Source organism: Suricata suricatta, chromosome 1 (genome assembly GCF_006229205.1).
Source record: "Suricata suricatta isolate VVHF042 chromosome 1, meerkat_22Aug2017_6uvM2_HiC, whole genome shotgun sequence".
NCBI lineage: Eukaryota > Metazoa > Chordata > Mammalia > Carnivora > Herpestidae > Suricata > Suricata suricatta.
In genome coordinates, this window is record NC_043700.1 from 96,589,282 (window position 1) to 96,608,371 (window position 19,090).

Sequence of the window (19,090 nt, forward strand, 5' to 3'; positions counted from 1 at the left end):
TAATATGGAGTTATTTTTGCATCAGAAGAAGAGTTGTCTGGGACATCTGGTATCTAGTCAAAACCTTCTCATGTTCCGTACAAGAAATAATTTTTCTTCCTAAGAAGCACCCCCTTCCCAGGGTTTCAATACTTGTTTCACAATCATTTGTGCACTCTCTCCTAATAGACCAAAGAAATCAGTAAAGAGACTGTATCTTACTCATCTGTATGTACCATTTCTTTAACCACAACACTGTTTATTAAGGAAGAAATGATCAAAGGATCAGGGAATGTCAGATCTTAGTCAGACGCTGGGTCATTTTAGGCCAGTAGTAGTCTGTAGGTCCCTAAGTTCTTTTCAGGGGGTCTGTGATTTTGAAACTATTTAAATTACACTAAGATGTTATTTGCCTTTTTCACCGTGTTGACATTTGCAATGATGGTACAAAAGCAATGGTGGTTAATACTGCTGGTGCTTAAGCCATTAAAGCAGTGGCTTCAAGAGTCACTGCATTCTTTGTGCCACATATTGGAAGGATTCAAATTTTATATAAAAATGCCTGTTGTCAAGCACTAACCGTTGTTAATTTTAAGTCTTAACTTGAATACATTTAAAAAATGATTTTTTTATTGTTTTACATTTATTTACTTTTGAGAGACAGAGACAGAGCGTGAACAGTGGAGGGATAGAGAAAGAGGGAGACAAAGAATCTGAAGCAGGCTTCAGGCTCAAGTCTCTGAGCTAGCAGTCAGCACAGAGCCCGACGCGGGGCTTGAACCCAGGAACCATGAGATCATGACCTGAGCCAAAGTCAGATGCTCAACTGACTTGAGCCACCCAGGCGCCCCTTTTCAGATATTCTGTGTGGTGAAATGGGAAGTGTGCATAAAGCATTTCTACTGAATACTGAGGGATATTGTCTCAAGGAAAAGCATTTGTGTGATTATTGGAGATGCTAGCTGGAACACTTCAAAAACGAACTGACAAAAATTGTGACTATTCAGAGTAGGGTATATAGTACACACTTTCTTGTGAATTCAAGAAAGGAGACTATCATGTCAAGGGAAACAATAGACATTTATTGCCAGTGCATAAAATTTGATCTTTTAAGCACAAATTAGATTTTACAAAATTTGTATCCATGTCTGGATAGCTTTCCAGTATTTCACAACTTTTCTCATTAAAGCCATGATGATATTAACACATAGGATTTCTTGGACGTTATATAATGAAGACATTCCACATTGCAATGTTTGTAAAAAAAACTACCACTTGTTGATTTGGAACCAGATTTTCTTTATATACCTAAACAACTCACATATACCACCGCATGGAATACAGCAGTAGATCTGGGACTTACTTGTCTATTTAGATGGACAGTAAATAGATTTGCAAACACCAGTCTTTTTATCTTTTTTCCTCAAAAATAGTTATTTTCAATAAAATTTTTATGTATTATTTTTAAGTACACTTTTAAAATTCCAGTTCTAATTTCTAAAACTTTTTTTTTTTTTAAATTCTTGAGAGAGAGTGCAAGCAAGCATGTCAGCAGGGGAGGGGCAGAGAGAGGGAGAGAGAAAATCTCTAGCAGGCTCTGCACTGTTGTGGAGCCTGACTTGGGGCTCGAATTCACAAACACTGAGATCATATCCTGAGCTGAAATCAAGACTCAAATGCTTAACCAACTGAGTCGTCTGAAGGCCCCTCCAGTTCTAATTTCTAATATGTTAAATATCAGCAGATCTTATATAAACAAAATATCTTTGGGGTCCTCAATAGTTTAAAAGAGTTTTGGAAAGGGGCTGTAAGGCCAAAAGTTTGATGACTACTGTGGTAAGCTAACGCCAAATCTGTGGAACCTAATTCTTTGAAAGACCCTTTCCCGTGTCAGTAGAATAGTTCAGAATCAACGCAAATTTCACAGGAGGGGTTTACACTGACAAGGACCGAAAGAGGTAACGCCCTAGTCCCCGGTGGGGGTGGAGCCAAGACTGCGTCTCCAGTCTCCCTGGAAACCACCTTTCTCCAGCGTCTGGGATCACGTTCTCCCTTCCTCTCTGCCTCTGATTGGAGCAGGTTAAGTCAGTAGGCGGTCCTTTGGGAAAGGGGCGGGGCTTCCTTTTTGGGCCGTCGGCTCCCCTCGCGTGAACGTGTTGACGTCACCCTGGACGCCGAAGCCGTGACGCCACGCCTGTGCATCCCCAACTGAGGTCGCTGTAGCTGGAGTTGATCTTCTGAGGAACGTGAGGGGTATCCTTGAGCAGCTTCTGTAGTTCCTGCGCGGTCCCGGCGCTGCCCAAGCGCGTCAGTACCATCATCATGGCTCTACATTTAAACCGAGCGGATTATTTACAGGTAAACCTGAGGGGATAAAGCGGACGCCGAGAGGGACGAGCCCCGCTCTCTGAGAGGATTTTGTCCTTCCACTGACGTCTGTCGGGGTCGCCAGGAGAGAGTGCAGCGGAGAAGGTGTGGGGCTGGGTGCAGCGCCCTCGTCGCAGTCACGGGCAACTCCTGCTAGTTCTTGAGGGTCCGTGGGGACTTGAAAAGCGGCACCCGCTCCCGCGTTGCTGGCGCCTTTCAGCATACCTCGAATATATATTCTATATGAAATATAAATAGAATACATATTCTATATGAAGTATGTATAGAATATGTATTCTATATGAAGTATGTATAGAGTATGTATTCTGTGTGAAATCTATATAGAATATGTATTCTATTTGAAGTACATATAGAATATATATTCCCTATGTATATGAAACATATATCAAATATATATTTATATGTGTATATGAAACATATCGAATATATATTCTCTATATATGTATATGAAATATATAGAGTATCTACACACACACACACACACACACACACACACAATATACCTAGAACACCTAGACAGCGCTGACCGTGATCTCGGATTCCTCTTCAGGGCAGTACTCCTCCCTAGCTGCAGCCTCCTGTGGACCCGTAACTCCCGAATCTCCCTCCATCTCTACCCAGCCCCTTCTCCCCAGCTCCACACACTTCTCTCTTCGAGCTGGACCTCACCAGCCAGAATATCATAAAAGCAACGACATGTAGTTTCTTCTAAGAGCTTAACATACATTACTATTTACTCTTCATAAAAATTCTCAGAGCAGGTGATGTTATAGATGGGGGCCCAAGGACTCAGAGAAAATAATTTACCTAACAGCGAAAAAGAATCAAGTTCCTATTTGAAACAAAGTCTCTGACTCCAGAGCAGGTGTTCTCTCTCTTACACCATCCTGCCTCTCAGTATTTCCACTTTAGTCTTTCTGTCCCACTTTCTCATCTCCTTATTCAGTAATCCTATTTGGCTCATGACAGAAAAGTTTGCCACCTGCCAGTTTCCCTGTTGGTTATGTTAGGTACTTTCCACCTTAATATCTTCCTTAGTGAACTGGTCACCCCATTTTCTACTACTTCTTATATATATCCTAAATGTCTCTTGACTGGGTCCCATTTTTCCATCTCCATTATCCCCAGTTCAGGTTCTCATCTTCTCTTTCTCCAATAATTGAATTGAAATAGCCTCTTATCTGGGCTCCTAGTCTCCAGCTTCACCTCCCTGCAAGCCATCCTTCACATCATTGTTAGACTCAGGTTTCAAAAGTGCACGTCTAAACAGATTACTTTAAACTTTAATACTACTCCTTAGAATACAGAATAAAGTTGTATTTATACAGTATATGTAATTCCTTTCATGATCTGTTGGTTACTGCAATGCCTGCCCCATTGGTCCCATCCTCCCTCCCTCTTCACAGACTGTGCACCACTAGTGACAGTTTCCTGCTGTTTTCATCTTCCATACCTTTTGTAAAATAGTCCTCACTGTCAGATCGGATGACATTTCCCTCAGCATATTCAGTATTTTCACAAAAATCTTCTATGTTATATTTTTAATAATTGTAATCCATTTCCAAAGATTTTAAATCATTTTATGAACACTCTAACAACAGTAGGAAGTTTTTAATGAAGACCTCTAAAATATGAGTTAATAAAGTATGTTGCCACTCACATTATTTTTGACTTGACAACTTTATAGCATAAATTTTACTATTTTGGAGTGTATATTTGGAGTGTACTATTTTGGAGTGTAAAATATTTCCTATATTTTGTCATTTGTGGCACATTTCATTAGAAAGTAAGTTCATCACTGAGAATAATTATTTCCTATCACTAATTGCAATACAAAATAAAGCTAATTGTGATCCAAATCTGCGGGTCCTTTTAACCTCTTTTGTAATCATTTCAAATTAGTGTATCAGAAAACATTCACTAGGTGGCTGGTGTGTTTCCTTAGGTGGGAGTGACCTCTCAGAAGACTATGAAGTTACTTCCTGCCTCAAGACATAGAGCTACACAAAAGGTACTGTAGAGATCCTGGTTTCTGGCTATCTCATTAGCTCTGACAGAGGAGAGGTTTAAATTCCTTTATTAGTAAAATAAAATCAACGCAAATTTCTTTTAATTTGAACAGAGGTTGGAATACCAAAGGACCTCCACAGACAGTTGGATGTTATAATTTCTATGTACAGTCTGTAATAGTATGAGCAGACTTGTTGAAAAAGATATTCCATTTTCCTGTTAATAATTTACTCAGTGTGTACTTATGTGTACCCAATTTTGTAAATGAAAAAGAAACATATAGCAAAATAGGATATAGGGAAAATTTTTTGTTAAAAAAGTTTTTTTAATGTTTATTTATTTTTGAGAGATAGAGACAGAGTATGAGCAGGGGAGGGACAAAGAGAAAGGGAGACACAGAGTCCTGAAGCAGGCTTCCGGCTCTGAGCTGTCAGCACAGAACCCGATGCAGACTCAAGCTCCCCAACCATGAGATCATGACCTAAGCTGAAGTGGGACGCTAAACTGACTGAGCCACCCAGGCACCCCAGGAAAATGCTTTTTAAATTTCATTGTATTTTTAAGAATAATTAAGTATTTTGATGTTGAACTTTCTATTTAACAATAATGATAATTTTTGTAGAAATATTGATCCTATGATTTTTGTAAGCCAATTATAATTTCTTAGTAGACTGGTAGGATATTTTTAAAATCTGCAAAATAAATACAGTATTCTGATATAGTAACATTTTACTAAAATAAATCAACAGATTTCTGGTTGTCATTTATTGTATTTGGTCTACTAGATCAGAACTTTTCAAACTTTTTTGCCCTTTGGACCCTTTTACACTCTTATATTATTGAGGATCCCAAAGAACTTTTGTTTATGTAGAATAAGAAACCATATTAATAGCTTTTCATGCTTTGGTACATTAAAAACCATTTTGAATGGGTCTTTGACCCAAGCGTGGTTTTATAGCATCCTGTAATGGTCATTTGAAATTATTGGTTCATTGAGTTATACAGATCTTCCAAAAGTTGAATGTTCAAGTGTTGATTGTTCCAAATGTTATTATAGAATATAAAGCCAATCACATTTGTTGATATCATTACTGATTTCATCAGAGAAGTTGTTAAGTATAAAGTAGCTGTCAAGCTCACAGTGGCAGATTCAAATCTTCCAAAGTACTTATTTTCACTTGAAAACCCAAATTTTATCATTGGGAGCAAATACTCTCCATTGTTTTCCTTTAAAATGAGAAGCTGACTTCCTTTAGGTTTTTTTTTTAATGTCTACAAATACCCAAGTGTTAATAACAGATTATTATTTACAATTTTTTTTAAATGTGTATTTTGAGAGGGAGAGAAAGCCAGGGAAGGGCAGAGAGAGGGGGAGTGATTGAATCCCAAGCAGACTCCTCGCTGCTAGCCCAGAGCTGGGTGCATGTGGGGCTTGAATTTACAAACCACGAGTGAGATCATGACCTGAGCTGAAACCAAAAGTCAGACACTTAACCAACTGAGCCGCCCCAGGCACCCCTTAACCATTGTTAATAGTTGCCAGTTGTTCTTTCATTCTTAAAATTGTGTTTCCTGAAAAAAACTGAATATTTCAGCTTGTGACTGAAACAGGTATGTAAGTGCTTTTTGGTATGCAGCAAAAGTGCCTTTTGGTATGCATGTTTCTTATTTTCTCACACCAACTATTAAAAAGACAGGACTCAAGGGCAAAAAGTCAATAAGATTGATAATATTTATTGCTTCATCAAGAACATTCTTACATGAAGTTCGATTTTTTTCTTTACTCTCAAGTGGTGATGAAGATTACAGTGACCACTGGTAGGCTTTGTTGTCATTGTTTTTATTCTTACCAGACACCAGCAATTTTATCCACTATTGCTCTGCATCGTAATTGTAAATTTCAACCTAGCAAAAAAGGAAAATAAACACTTAGAAAAATAGTTTTCACTTGGTAGATTTCCTAAAAAGTTCTTGTTGACCCTGGGAATCTAGGAATCATACTTTGGGAATCCCTGTAATTACTGTTTTCACAAATTATTGGAGTAGTGTAGTGTTAAAAAAAAACAAAGCAAAAGGAAACTTAAAACCTTAACTATTCTTATGTATTTTTTCATCTGAATAGAAATCCGCCAATACCAAAGATCTAATCTCCTGAAAATGTGTGCATAATTATTTGTGAATATTCATTGTTCTGGGAAGAAAATCCATAGCTTTCTTCAAATGCACACAGGGATTTGTGCACACCCCACACCCAAAGTTAAGAGTTAGGGGCCTAAGGATGCGGCCTATGCAACATTAACTTTTTTGATATTTGAGACTCATTTTATGGCCTAATACATCATCAATTTTCTGATGTTCCTGTGTGCTTGAAAAGAACATTTATGATTTAATTAATTCTTAGGATGAGTGAATTGGTTGTTTATGCATGTGTGAGCCACACACATCCTACGTATATGTACATGCATGTACACATACATATGTGCATATATATGTACATACATATTAGAGCAGAGGTAACTGTTGGTTACTGCTTGGTTATGAATTCCTGAGATACAAGTGTTAAAGTCTCCCTCTGTATTTATTTCAAAATAATCCATTGGTTACTTGTTGATAGTTGTTGAAGCTGAGTGGTGGATATGTGGGAATTCATTTAATATTCTACTTTTGTATATGGTAAAATTTTTCTATTAAAAAGATTTTTAAAATATCAAGTAGGTCAGTCACAACTTTAACTGATAATCTGTTTTGAAAATTAATCTTAACATATTTTTATGCTCTAGTTAAGGAAAAAAATTACCTGCCTGCCATTTCTATATCTCTTCTCTTGTTCTCTTTGCATTGTATGAACAGAACACATGGCTAGTAACTTCAATAACAATTCTCCCTACCTTAACTTTGCCTCTTTCTTATAATTTCTTGGAGTATCATTTTTGCACAGACACTTTCCTAGATTTTCTGATCTCTATTTTCAAAATTATGTTTTATATTTTGAGAATCTTGTTTTCCCCATACAAGTTAATACAGCATAATTATAGTAATTTCAGATTCTCTTCAATCTATTGTAGGTGGTTATTGGAGATCACGATGGGGTAGTTATGTGCTTTGGCATGAAGAAGGGAGAAGCAGTGGTATGTATAGCTTTTCTTTTTTTTTTTTTTTTTAGGAGAAAAAAGAATTTTCTTTTCTTTCTTTTCTTTTCTTTTCTTTTCTTTTCTTTTCTTTTCTTTTCTTTTCTTTTCTTTTCTTTTCTTAAGTAAGCTCCACACCCAGCATGGAGCCAAATGTGGGACCCAAACTCATGACCCCAAGATCAAGACCCAAGCTGAAATCAAAATTCAGAACCTAACTGAGTTACCCAGGTACCTCAAAAAAAGGATTTCCTAAAAGAGAAACACACTACTTATTGAATACTCTTGGGTTAAAATTGTTAAAAACAATGAAAAGTTCATTGTGAGAAAAGCAGTTACATGAAGTATGAGGCTACAGGCAACACAAAAGTCATGTGCTAGCTAGCTGTAAAACACCTTTGACAGCCTAGGGTGACGTATTAATTTTCTGTGGTGTGTAACAGATTATTTTGGGGGTTTAAATCAGTAGTATTATCTCACAGTTTCTGTGGGTGAAGAATCTGGGTTCATGTCTCACAAGGCAGCAGTGTAGATATCAACCAGGGTCTATTCATTTCTGGAGCTGGGGGTCCTATTCCAAGCTCACATGGTTGTTGACAGGATTCAGATTCTTACTGTTGTAGGACTGAGGTCCCCAGTTTATTGCTGTCTGTAAACCAGGGTCTGCTCTCAACATCTTGAGGTCCCCACAGTTCTTTGTCATGTGGTCCTCTCACTGGCCCTCTCATAACATGGTGACCTACTTCAGGCCAGCAGGAAAATCTGTGCAGTCAGCTGAGGTGGAGTCTTATGTAACATAATATAACATGGAAGTGACTATCCCATCACCTTTGCCACTTAATGTAATATAATCAAGGATGTGGTTAGTACATTATCCTATTGACAGATCATAGTTTACAAGCAATGGGTCTGAGCTGTGAACACTTACATATTCACTATACATTATATAGAATTTATAAAAAGATGGATAGGGTAAACACTGTCAGAAACCAATGTTTTTATTATTCGTATATTCTCTCAGATACTTTATTCTCTGTGTAAAGTCATTGGAGGGAGAGAGAAACTAGTGCCAATAATAAAATGGAAAATAACCAGGAAGAAATTAATGATACAAATGGTGGTTCCAATCAGATACCAAGTTATACATTAAGGTTTCCAGTAAATTCTTTAATCTTTTATTTGTACTACTAAAATTTATAAAAATTATAAAGAAAACAGGAGAGATTAGTTTTAAAAAGGTGATTCAAGTGTAAAAAGATGTTCATTGGAGCCAGTGGGGGAATCTTGTTAAAATGCAGTTTCTCATTCAGTAGAATTGGGGTTGGGCTTGTAAGTCTGCATTTTTAATAAGGTTAATTATACTAATGCCACTGCTTAATGAACTCTACTTTGAGTTGCAGGAGTTTAGATTTTAATGATGTTACTAAAATATGTGTGGCAATTCTAAAATTTGAAGATATGTAGCCAAAAACCTTGAAGAACCACTGAAGTAAATACATTTGTATCTAAAGGTGTTTCTATATAATGGAACGATAATTTTTTGTGTATTTGAAATCACAATGTATTTTTACAGTAAAGGAAAATCCTTACAGTAAATTTGTGTTCTTAATTTTTTCCTTGATGATTTTTGCAGGCAGTGTTCAAGACTTTACCGGGGCAGAAGATTGCACGATTGGAGCTAGGAGGGGTTCTTAACACACCCCAGGAGAAAATTTTTATTGCAGCAGGATCTGAGATTAGAGGCTTCACAAAGAGAGGAAAACAGTTCCTCTCTTTTGAAACAAACCTCACTGAAAGCATTAAAGCTATGTATGTTCATTTTTTTTATCTTTACATATGCATTTACAATATTTTGGATAGGTGATAAACACCAGATTGAGCTTCATATCTTAATAGGCTTCCTGGGAAGTGAAATTGTCTAAAGGTACTTTATTGTCAGAAACTAATTAACCTAGAATCTATACAAAACTAATTGGTTGTTGCAGTGTTTTCTTTGAAAGACTCTCATATTTACACATTCATTTTTGACTAATTGGTTCAGTTGATTCATGATCAAGTGTAAAAGAAAAAAGTAAAAGAAATCTAGAGATGTTTAGGTTCCTGTTCCTTTGAGGTCTCTGGTAATTTTGGTTATGAGGTAGCATCATTTTGTTAAAAAACTGACCGTCAAAAGTTGGTAACTACCAATGGGATATAATTTTAGGTAAATCAATTAAGACCCTTAGTAAAGAAATAACTCCCTTTAATAGCTTTCGGATAATGAGATTTTGCAATTTAAATTTTAGTTTTTTAAATCATGTGGGGCTGAAAAGGGTTTTAAAGTTTATCTAATCCACTGTTTTCAAACCTACTACTGAGGAGAATCCTTTGGTGGCTTAAAAGAATAGATTTCTTATCTTACTCATACCTGCAGAATCAGAATTATTAGGAGTGGGTTAAAAGAAAAAAGTTCTTCATTTGACTGTGTTGCAACCAAGTTGTATAAGCAACCAGACCTTGGTTTGAAAACTACTACCTCTAACAGAGGACCACAGGGAGGGGGAGGGGGAAAGAGAGTTGGGGAGAGAGAGGGACACAAATCATGAGAGACTATTGAATCCTGAAAACTTGTGGGGAGAAACACTGGGTGTTTTATGGAAACCAATTTGACAATAAACTATTATTAAAAAAAAACTCAAACACAAAAAAAAGAAAACTACTACCTCAGTCCAGAGTTCTGTGTAATGCACAGCTGTCCTGTATAATTCTGTATAATGTGTATCTCATGTCCTAACCTCCAGGCTGCAGAACTTTGCTTTGGTGAGATTAAGTAAGAATTAAACAGTGGCATGTGGGAGTGAGTTTAATAAGAATAGAATCCTTTTGAAATGCTTTTGTAGATAGACATGGCCAATTGTAATTGTAAAATACTAAAATCAAAATAATAACAACATAACACATTCAGAAGGATATGTGGGCAGAGGTTTGAGGAAAATAAGGCATTTCCCAGTCATTAGTCTCTTTTGCTAGTTTCTTAAATGTTTTTACTGGAGTGGCAGTGGTGGAATGGAGAGGATCTTTACTTAATTTTTGAACATGTATTGTGTAAATCCCCAAGTTTATAAGGGTGCATAGGAAAGCAAGGTTATAACTTGGCAATATTTAATAAGAGGGCACTTATAAAGTTGGTTATCACTTATGCATGCCTTCCCTGCTTAACGCTTCCATCTATCCCCACTTTTGTCAACAATAATGATTGCAAGCAGTACTTTGGAAAATGTGTAACTGCAATATAATTGCAAATGTAGTACAGATGGATTTCAAGATAAAACATTAAATCTTGAAAAAGGTAGAATTTTGTTAGGTTGATAAAAATGATATTGAGGACTACTGAAATCATATGCAGAGCCACAAAGTATGGCCACTTAAGCAATAATTGAAAAAGAGAAAATCAATGAGGATCATTATATAGGATAAGGAATAATTTTAATACCAAACATTTTTAACTAGTCTTTAGAAGTAGAGAAACACATGAAACCTTCAAATAAAATCTTCTTTATGATCACCTTCTTTATGGTTATAGCAGTCTACAAGTGAAAGGTAATACAGTAATATATAATTTTTGTCAAATTTTAGCTCCCCCAGTGAAAACTGGATTCGATGTAAGAATTAGAATGTTAGTTATGATTATTGCCTAAATTTTGTTAGATATAATTTAAAATGAAGATTTTTTCTTTTCTTTTTTCAAGATAAAGATCTAATAAAATCATTTTGTTTCAATGTTTATCACTTAAAGTAGATTCATTTCTAACAGCCTTTGCTAGACAGTTTAATGGTAAGAAAGCTCACTCTAGAGCTAAAAGCTACCTGACACAGTGTACTCCACTACTAGCTGTGAGCCATTAGGCAAGTTACCTAACATTTTATTGTTCTCTGTGAGAAGGGATAATAATGGTCCCTAGTTTACAGAATTATGACGACTAAACTAATCCATGTAATCCATGTAAATCATTTAGGACAGTGGTTGGCCCATAATACACATTCGAAAAAAGCTCCTTTTTTCAAATTGTCTTCAGATATAGACAGTTAAATTATCATTGTCTTTGTCTTCAGTCTTTCTGAGCTTAGGTTTTGAGATGCCTATGACCTTAAGGTCTTCCTTTCAGCTTTCAAAATCAGTGTTATACCTAAAGGCTACAAATTAGGTGGGGGGAAAAAGGGGGGGGTAAAAACTATTCTTGAAGTCTGTGATAAAATGATAGAAACTGCGTAAACTTATTTTCATCTCAAAAAAATTCAGGAGTTTTCTATAATTATTTTTTAAAATATGGATATTTTATATTTTAATGTTTTCAGGCATATATCTGGCTCAGACCTCTTTCTCAGTGCAAGTTACATCTATAACCATTATTGTGACTGCAAAGACCAACACTATTACCTTTCTGGGGACAAAATCAATGACATCATCTGCCTTCCAGTGGAAAAATTACCTAGTATAACACCAGTATTGGCCTGCCAGGACAGAGTGCTCAGAGTTTTACAGGTTTCTGTGATTTTCATTTTTATAGTTTTTCATAATTCATGTAAATAATTATTGCTGAACAATGTGTACTTGAGATAAATCACTTATTACTACCACTTTAAATGTCTTATAATTATATCTGGAAAAAATGCCTTTTGATTGGTAAGTTAATATTTTTTTAACTTGAGGCAAATGTATTAAGATCTTTGGCAAATTTTAAGAGGCATATATGGGGAAAAGGATGCTTCCCCCCAACCCCAGACTGAATGGAGTGCCTTTGCTATAGAACCCTTCCCAGTTTTTGTTTTTGTTTTTTTTTTGTTTTTGTTTTGCCTTCTTCCTCCATTACCCTTCCCTCCCCCCACCAAAATCAAATTAATGGAGGAAATTGGATTGGGGAGTGGATGTTAGGCTTTAACAAAGAAGGAGTAGTTGAGATCAAGGTTGAATCATTTGAGTTTATTCCATATTTATGACAGTATGTGCAACAAAATAAGCACTCAGTAAACTTATTTGTTGGATAAATAAATGAATAATAGAGGGAAAAATCATTTTATTGTCCTTATATTTCTATTAAAAACCATTATTTTTATTATTATAATAGTTATACCTATGATTCAAAAGTGACATTCAATAAAATACACATGTACACATACCAGGACCCATAAGCTAAAATTTAATGCAAATAACAGAACAGGTGGATTATTTGGGTCAGAAACTTGGGCTGAAGATCATGCAGTTGAACAAAAAAATCTAGCTGTTCTGTGCCATCACAGGCTATCTCACTCTTTGGAATTTCATAGTCAGATGGCCATTTCTTGGTCTCAGTCCTCTTATAGAAGGAAAAAATCCAGTGGTTCTATGAGGCTTTCTCCCCCATTGGAAAATAATGTTCAAGATCCATTCTAGAGAAATGAATGATTAATTTCTTTCATAGCATGTGCTCCCAAATATGAATGGTTTGAATAAGGCTTTTAACAGGAGCTGCCGGCTAGTATTCAATTAGAAATTGTTCCAGGTGATTCTAGGATTCTGCTTTGTTTAACTAGAAGAGATCCATGTGCTTATTATAAAAATAAAGTATTCACTAAGGATTTGTGGGAAGTTAAAACTTGAAGCCTTTGCTCTGCCTTTCATACTCTCCCCCCATTTACTCCCCATTATCCATTGCCCCAGAGGTAGCCTCTTTTTAGTTTTCCTGTGTATTCTTTTGTGTTTATATAGTTGATATCTATGAAATTTCAAATGTAATTTTACATAAAAGGTAAAGCACATGACTTTTATATATTTAATTTAACAAAAATGTTATTACGTATTTACTATAATTTCATAAGTCCTTTTTTATTGAATGATTTATCATAAATATTTTTTTCATGTCAGTTTAAGTGCTTATAAGTACCTCATTCTTTAATAGCTTCACAAAATACTGTATACTAAATGAAAACATTACAAATGGCAAAATTTTAAAAGAGACAAATAAACGGTCATAACTTATTTTCTTATCTAAATAACATTGTAACCTGTAAAACATTCTGCCTCTTACTGGAGTGGGTTTTGGAAATACCCAGAGGCAAGGCCAGAATTTTCCTTAAGAAGTAACTTTAGGTTTGTTTAATGCTCTGAGTTAAAGAAAACAGAACAAACAACTTATTCCTGGAAAGCTTTGACAGGAAAATTTACCAATGTAAAGTTTTCAGGCAAACAAAGTATTTAAAATGAAAAGTAGTCTAAGTGTAGAATATTTTAAATATTTCTTCCTGATCTTTACATATTTTAAAATGAGTTAACATATACAAAATTGCTAAAGAAATACAAGTTAATAATCATAACCTAACTTTTTCCGGCAGTTTTATTTTAGAGTTCTTTATGTGAATGTTGAAGTTATCAAGGAAGTATGTATATTATTTTAAATTTGTGTTCTGTTTCAGTATTAAAATACTTGTTCTCCTTTAGGGATCTGATGTGATGTATGAAACTGAAGTTCCTGGCCCACCTACTGTTTTAGCACTACACAACAGAAATGGCGGTAATCACAATAAAATAACAGAGTACATTATCCGTTATTTAAGTCTAGATATTTCATGTTTTTAATAACTATATATTAAGTATAGTTAATCATTTAACTATATGTTAACTAGAATTGAGACAGTAGTCTTCTGATAACTTGCTGATAACTGAGAATAACGAATTACTGAACTTTAATATTCAGTTTCCTTATCTTAAAATTAGATGATGAGGAAAGGTCTTATCTCTTGGTTTATAAAATTTTGTGACTATATATCCACCCTCCCAAATTAAGTTTTCTGTCTTTTTATATTTTTAATGAGATTTTTATATTAAAATCCATGTATGTGAAAATTTTTCAGTTTTAAGGAGATTTTTCTGAGTCATGGGATAAATATAATATGTTGACTCTAATTATAAACTAGGTAACTCTGGAGAAGACCTTTTGTTTGGAACATCAGATGGAAAACTTGGGCTTATTCAGATCACTGCCTCCAAACCAATACACAAGTGGGAAATTCGAAATGAGAAAAAGCGGGGAGGTATGTTTTTGATGTGGTTTAGATTCTGAAATGTCATTGATTACTAAATATCCTAAATTTTCATTCTGTTTTATTTATTCATAGCATTTGGTAAACTTAACAATTTCCCGAGCCACCTCAATTTATTTATTGTTTGTTTATTTCCAGGTCTGTCGTACTTTAGCATCATTTTTTAATTAAGAAATGCTAATAGTAATTTAGGATAGGTAGGTTTTTGTGGGCTAATGTCCATTCACAACATCTAATCCATTATTCAATGTTTGGTGTAGGAAATTAATTAGAATTTAGGAGTATTTTATATGAAGCAAGGAAGATGTACAATGAATCAGGGAATATTCCTGTTTTCTAAAGGATTTATATATTTCTGAGGAAATTTATATCTGATGTCGAAAGTAGTAAGATGACTATTTATAGGTATAGTACTTCTATTCATATATTCATTTATTTCTTCAACAAACACTTGTTAGGGGAGACAGAATAAACAAGTGAATAAATAACTTTATCTAAGTCATTTGAAAAAAATATCAGAGAGTGATGCATTAGTGATGGGTGGATGGAAGAAAACTAAATTTAGACTGCGTGGTAATGGAAAGTATCTTATAAGAGGTGAAATTTGAGCCGAGATCTGATTGATAAAAAAAGGAGTTAGTAATGTAAAAATTTGGTGGGGGGTGGGGGGTTGGGGGAGGGAGGAGGAAATTATGCTCCAGAAAGAGGAAAAAATCAGGGCAGAGGACTTGAGGCATAGGTAAACTTGATTTATTTGAGGAGCAAAGGGAAGACTAGTGTGACTAAATTATGCATTAGCATGGCAAGAGAAGTCAGAGACATAGCATAAAGTGAAATCATGTAGGTCCTTGTGGGCCTTGGAAAAGGGTTGAATTTTAATCTAAGTGCAGTGGGAAGTCTTTGGAGACTTGTAAGTGGGAGTGTGATACGATCTAATCTACCAAAACAAAACAAAAAACATATCAGGGAGAATGGATTTGGGGAAAGCAGCTCAAAATTGAAAGGATGGAGGTCAGTTAGGAAGTCATTGTTACAGTTGTTATAATTTATTTTAGTCTAGACTACAGATAAGTGGCCTGGGCTAGGCCAGTGGTAGTTGGAAATGGAAAGGACTCAATTTCAGTATATATTGGAGATAGATATAGATATAGATATAGGTATAGATATATAGATATATGTATTGGAGATAGAGCTGGTAAGATTTGCTAAGGCATTTGGTCTGGGCAGTGAGAAAAAGGAATCAGAGATGTAGTCTAGATTTTTGGCCTGAGCATCTGGGCCATACCCTACTGAGATGAGAAGATTTTGGGGAAGGACCATTGATGGGTATACTAAAGGGGAATGAAGAATTTTCTTTGGGACATATGAAGTCTGAGATACAAATGGATGTCTCAAAGAAGATGCTGTATAGAGTCTTGAATATATGAATCTGGAATTCTGGGGAGGCCAGAGCTAGAGATAAAAACTTAAGAGCCATTTCCATTTAGATTATATTTAAAGTCTTGGAAATGGATGAATGTGGGTGGAAAAGAGGACACCTGATTATGCTCCAAATTTTCTGTTGTTTTTTTCCCATTCTGATTCAGTGTATACATCTTTTGCAGTCTTACTTTGTACTTGGCCGTAATACTAGTTTTATTAATAACTTGTCACCTCTATCATCTTTTTTGAAGGTATATTGTGCGTTGACAGCTTTGACATTGTGGGTGATGGGGTTAAAGATTTACTTGTTGGGAGAGATGATGGAGTGGTGGAAGTGTATAGTTTTAATGATGCAAACGAGCCTGTCCTACGATTTGATCAGGTCAGTTCATTTAAAAAGACTATATATGCTTATTCATCAAATAGCTATAGAGATGACTGTGTTGGTCTGGGTTTTATTAAATTAAATATATCAAAATCTTGTGTTTGGCTTAGGATATTGCTGCTTTGATGTTATCAAAATCTTCTCTAGACTGCTCTTGTGTTTGAATAATAGACTGTTGCATTCTAGCTAAATAAAAAAATTACTTCTTCATTTGGTTTCTAAATATTGTAAATCTGAAGTATTCATTATTTTTACCTTAGTTTTTGTAATCATAGTGGATTACAGGAGTGACATTTATAGGTTTAGGGATCATAAACAAGACTGTGTTGTTTTAAAGTAATAATGTTTTAGGAATAAAGTCATGTTGTTAGAACAATATCAAAACATCCTTAAGCAGCGTGAAAAGTCACAATTTCATTTCTAGCCACCTAAGAGTTTACCAAATAAGAATTACTAGATAAGAGTAATTTTAGTTCACAGATTTTAAATATAATTAAGCTTGTTTATGCCATGGTAAAGAGTTACATGGAGAATCATTCTGCTCTAAAATGAATTTTTCATTTTCATGAAGTAGTGTTCTCGAGGCCAGGGTTTGCCCTCTGCCTTATGCAGGATGAGTTGAAGCTGTTTTAAAAAACAACAACCACAACTCAGTATCAACTTTTATTTGTCTAATTTCTTTACTAGTGCTACCCCTCCTTCCCAGCTTTAACTGCAGATCAGTAAATACAGATGTTTTGATATATAGATAAGGTGTATTATATAGATAATATGGAGATAAAAATTACCTAAAGGTTTAATAGAGGCCATCATCTCCTTTAATCATCTAAAAAACTTTATTCATTTCCAAAAACTATTCGGAAAAACACATGAGAGGTGGTTGTAGAATTCAGATGATAGACTAAACATATTGGGAGTTTTGCTTATGTAATTTAAAAAAAAACTTCTCTATGTAAATGAATGATTTTTGCTCATTATGTGGCTACTGTGGCTGAGTGCTACACACAAATATATGAGTCATTTTCAATCTTCTTTTGCCCAAAGCACTGGGATTTTCTGCCATTTGTGCAGGGTTTTTGTCTTTCAATCTCAGTGTTTCTAATAAGTATTCAATAAATGTATGTCGAATGTCTGGAGACAGGAAAATAAGTTTAATGGCTTATTTTAATATGTCTGTGAACATTTTAGTTATTAATGAAGTGCTTGATCTTAAATTTATTTTAGATGTTGTCTGAAAGTGTCACATCTATCCAGGGTGGTTGTGTAGGGAAAGAAGGCTATGATGAAATTGTGGTATCCACATATTCAGGTAAGGGAAATGATAACAGGTAAAGAAAGAATCCATAAGAACAAATATACATTTAATAAAAATTTTTTAAATGTTTATTTTGAGAGAGCATGAGAAAAAGCAAGCATGAATGGGGGAGGAGTAGAGAGGGAAGGAGGGAGAGAGAATCTCAAGCAGACTCCATGCTTAGCCCAGGGCCCAACACAGAGCTCAGTCTCACAATCCTGAGATCATGACCTGAGATGAAAGAAGAGACCCTTAAGTGACTGAGCCATGCAGGTGCCCCTTAATAAATTATTTTTGATGATAACTTTTTTAAACCAGTGTTATTAGTAAATCAGTCTTACATACAGCATTAAAACCTTTATTGGTTGAAAACTAAGGAGGGAAGGAGTAGGTATATTGGTTTATAAAAGAGTTAATATGTGAATAATAGAGTACTTAGCATGTTCTAGTTAATCGTTGAAAATTAAATGATATTCTTTGGTTTAAAAAGAAGTATTTACTGAAACTTAGTATGTTTTGTTACTGTCTATATCTCTTTTAAAAATTCCCTTGCTTTTAGGTTAGTAATTTTTTTACATTCTTAAAATAGCCAATGCAAGAGTTTAACTTCTGATAAAAGTGATTTTTGAAGGGACAGTTCTAATTCATCAGTATTTTTGAACTTGCTAGAATGTGTTGACTTATTTCATACCTAAAAACTAAAACTATAAATTGAGAAGTGAAAGATTTCCTTAATCATAGTATTGTAGTAGTCTAGGCAAAATGCAAATAGTATCATAAAATGCTTATTAAGTAGTTTCTTTATGGCTTGAATATTTTCCAGCTTGATAATTTTTGTTGTTTGGTTTTTGAAGGAGAATAAGTCCTAGGACTAAATGAGGTTGATGGTGGACAAAGGGACATATATACTGGGGTTTCTTTTAACCTAGCAGCACTTAGTGGTGCACAATTGTGATTCATCTCTACAGGCTGGGTTACAGGTCTGACAACTGAGCCTGTACATAAGGAATGTGGACCAGGAGAAGAAGTTAAAATTAATCAAGAGATGCAAAATAAAATTTCTAACTTAAGGTAATTTTGGATTTTTTAAAAATTTTATGAAGTGTGTGGTTGTTTTTTATTACTAACAGATGCAGTATATTTTATTGGAAGGAATTATACAATTATTTTGTCACCTTTTTAAATGAAATTTATCAATTTGGGAAAATTTGCAAGTGCTAACTAGTATTTTATTTTATTTTATTTTTTGAAACTTGTATGTGACAGTTTTCTATTATTTTTACATTTATTTATTTATTTATTTTTAATAGTTTATTGTCAAATTGGTTTCCATACAACACCCAGTGCTCTTCCCTACAAGTGCCCTCCACCATCACCACCACCTCTTTTCCCCCCTCCCCCTTCCCCTTCGACCCTCAGTTCGTTTTC

General features: G+C 34.8%; 1 protein-coding gene and 1 long non-coding RNA gene across 2 annotated transcripts in view; one reads left to right on the forward strand and one right to left on the reverse strand.

Annotated features, from left to right (window-relative positions):
• Window positions 1-2,187: 2,187 nt before the first annotated feature.
• BBS7 (Bardet-Biedl syndrome 7) overlaps window positions 2,188-19,090 on the forward strand; it is a 38,264-nt gene continuing 21,361 nt past the window's right edge. The window contains exons 1-10 of the mRNA XM_029941405.1: window positions 2,188-2,337; window positions 4,313-4,378; window positions 7,443-7,505; window positions 9,139-9,314; window positions 11,841-12,027; window positions 13,960-14,032; window positions 14,436-14,552; window positions 16,235-16,365; window positions 17,593-17,677; window positions 18,631-18,733. Coding sequence (XP_029797265.1) covers window positions 2,302-2,337; window positions 4,313-4,378; window positions 7,443-7,505; window positions 9,139-9,314; window positions 11,841-12,027; window positions 13,960-14,032; window positions 14,436-14,552; window positions 16,235-16,365; window positions 17,593-17,677; window positions 18,631-18,733 — 1,037 coding nt within the window. The 5' untranslated portion in view covers window positions 2,188-2,301. The remainder of the gene's footprint in view (window positions 2,338-4,312; window positions 4,379-7,442; window positions 7,506-9,138; window positions 9,315-11,840; window positions 12,028-13,959; window positions 14,033-14,435; window positions 14,553-16,234; window positions 16,366-17,592; window positions 17,678-18,630; window positions 18,734-19,090) is intronic.
• LOC115293745 overlaps window positions 6,086-19,090 on the reverse strand; it is a 28,766-nt gene continuing 15,761 nt past the window's right edge. The window contains exon 4 of the long non-coding RNA XR_003909582.1: window positions 6,086-6,282. This is a non-coding gene — a long non-coding RNA (uncharacterized LOC115293745). The remainder of the gene's footprint in view (window positions 6,283-19,090) is intronic.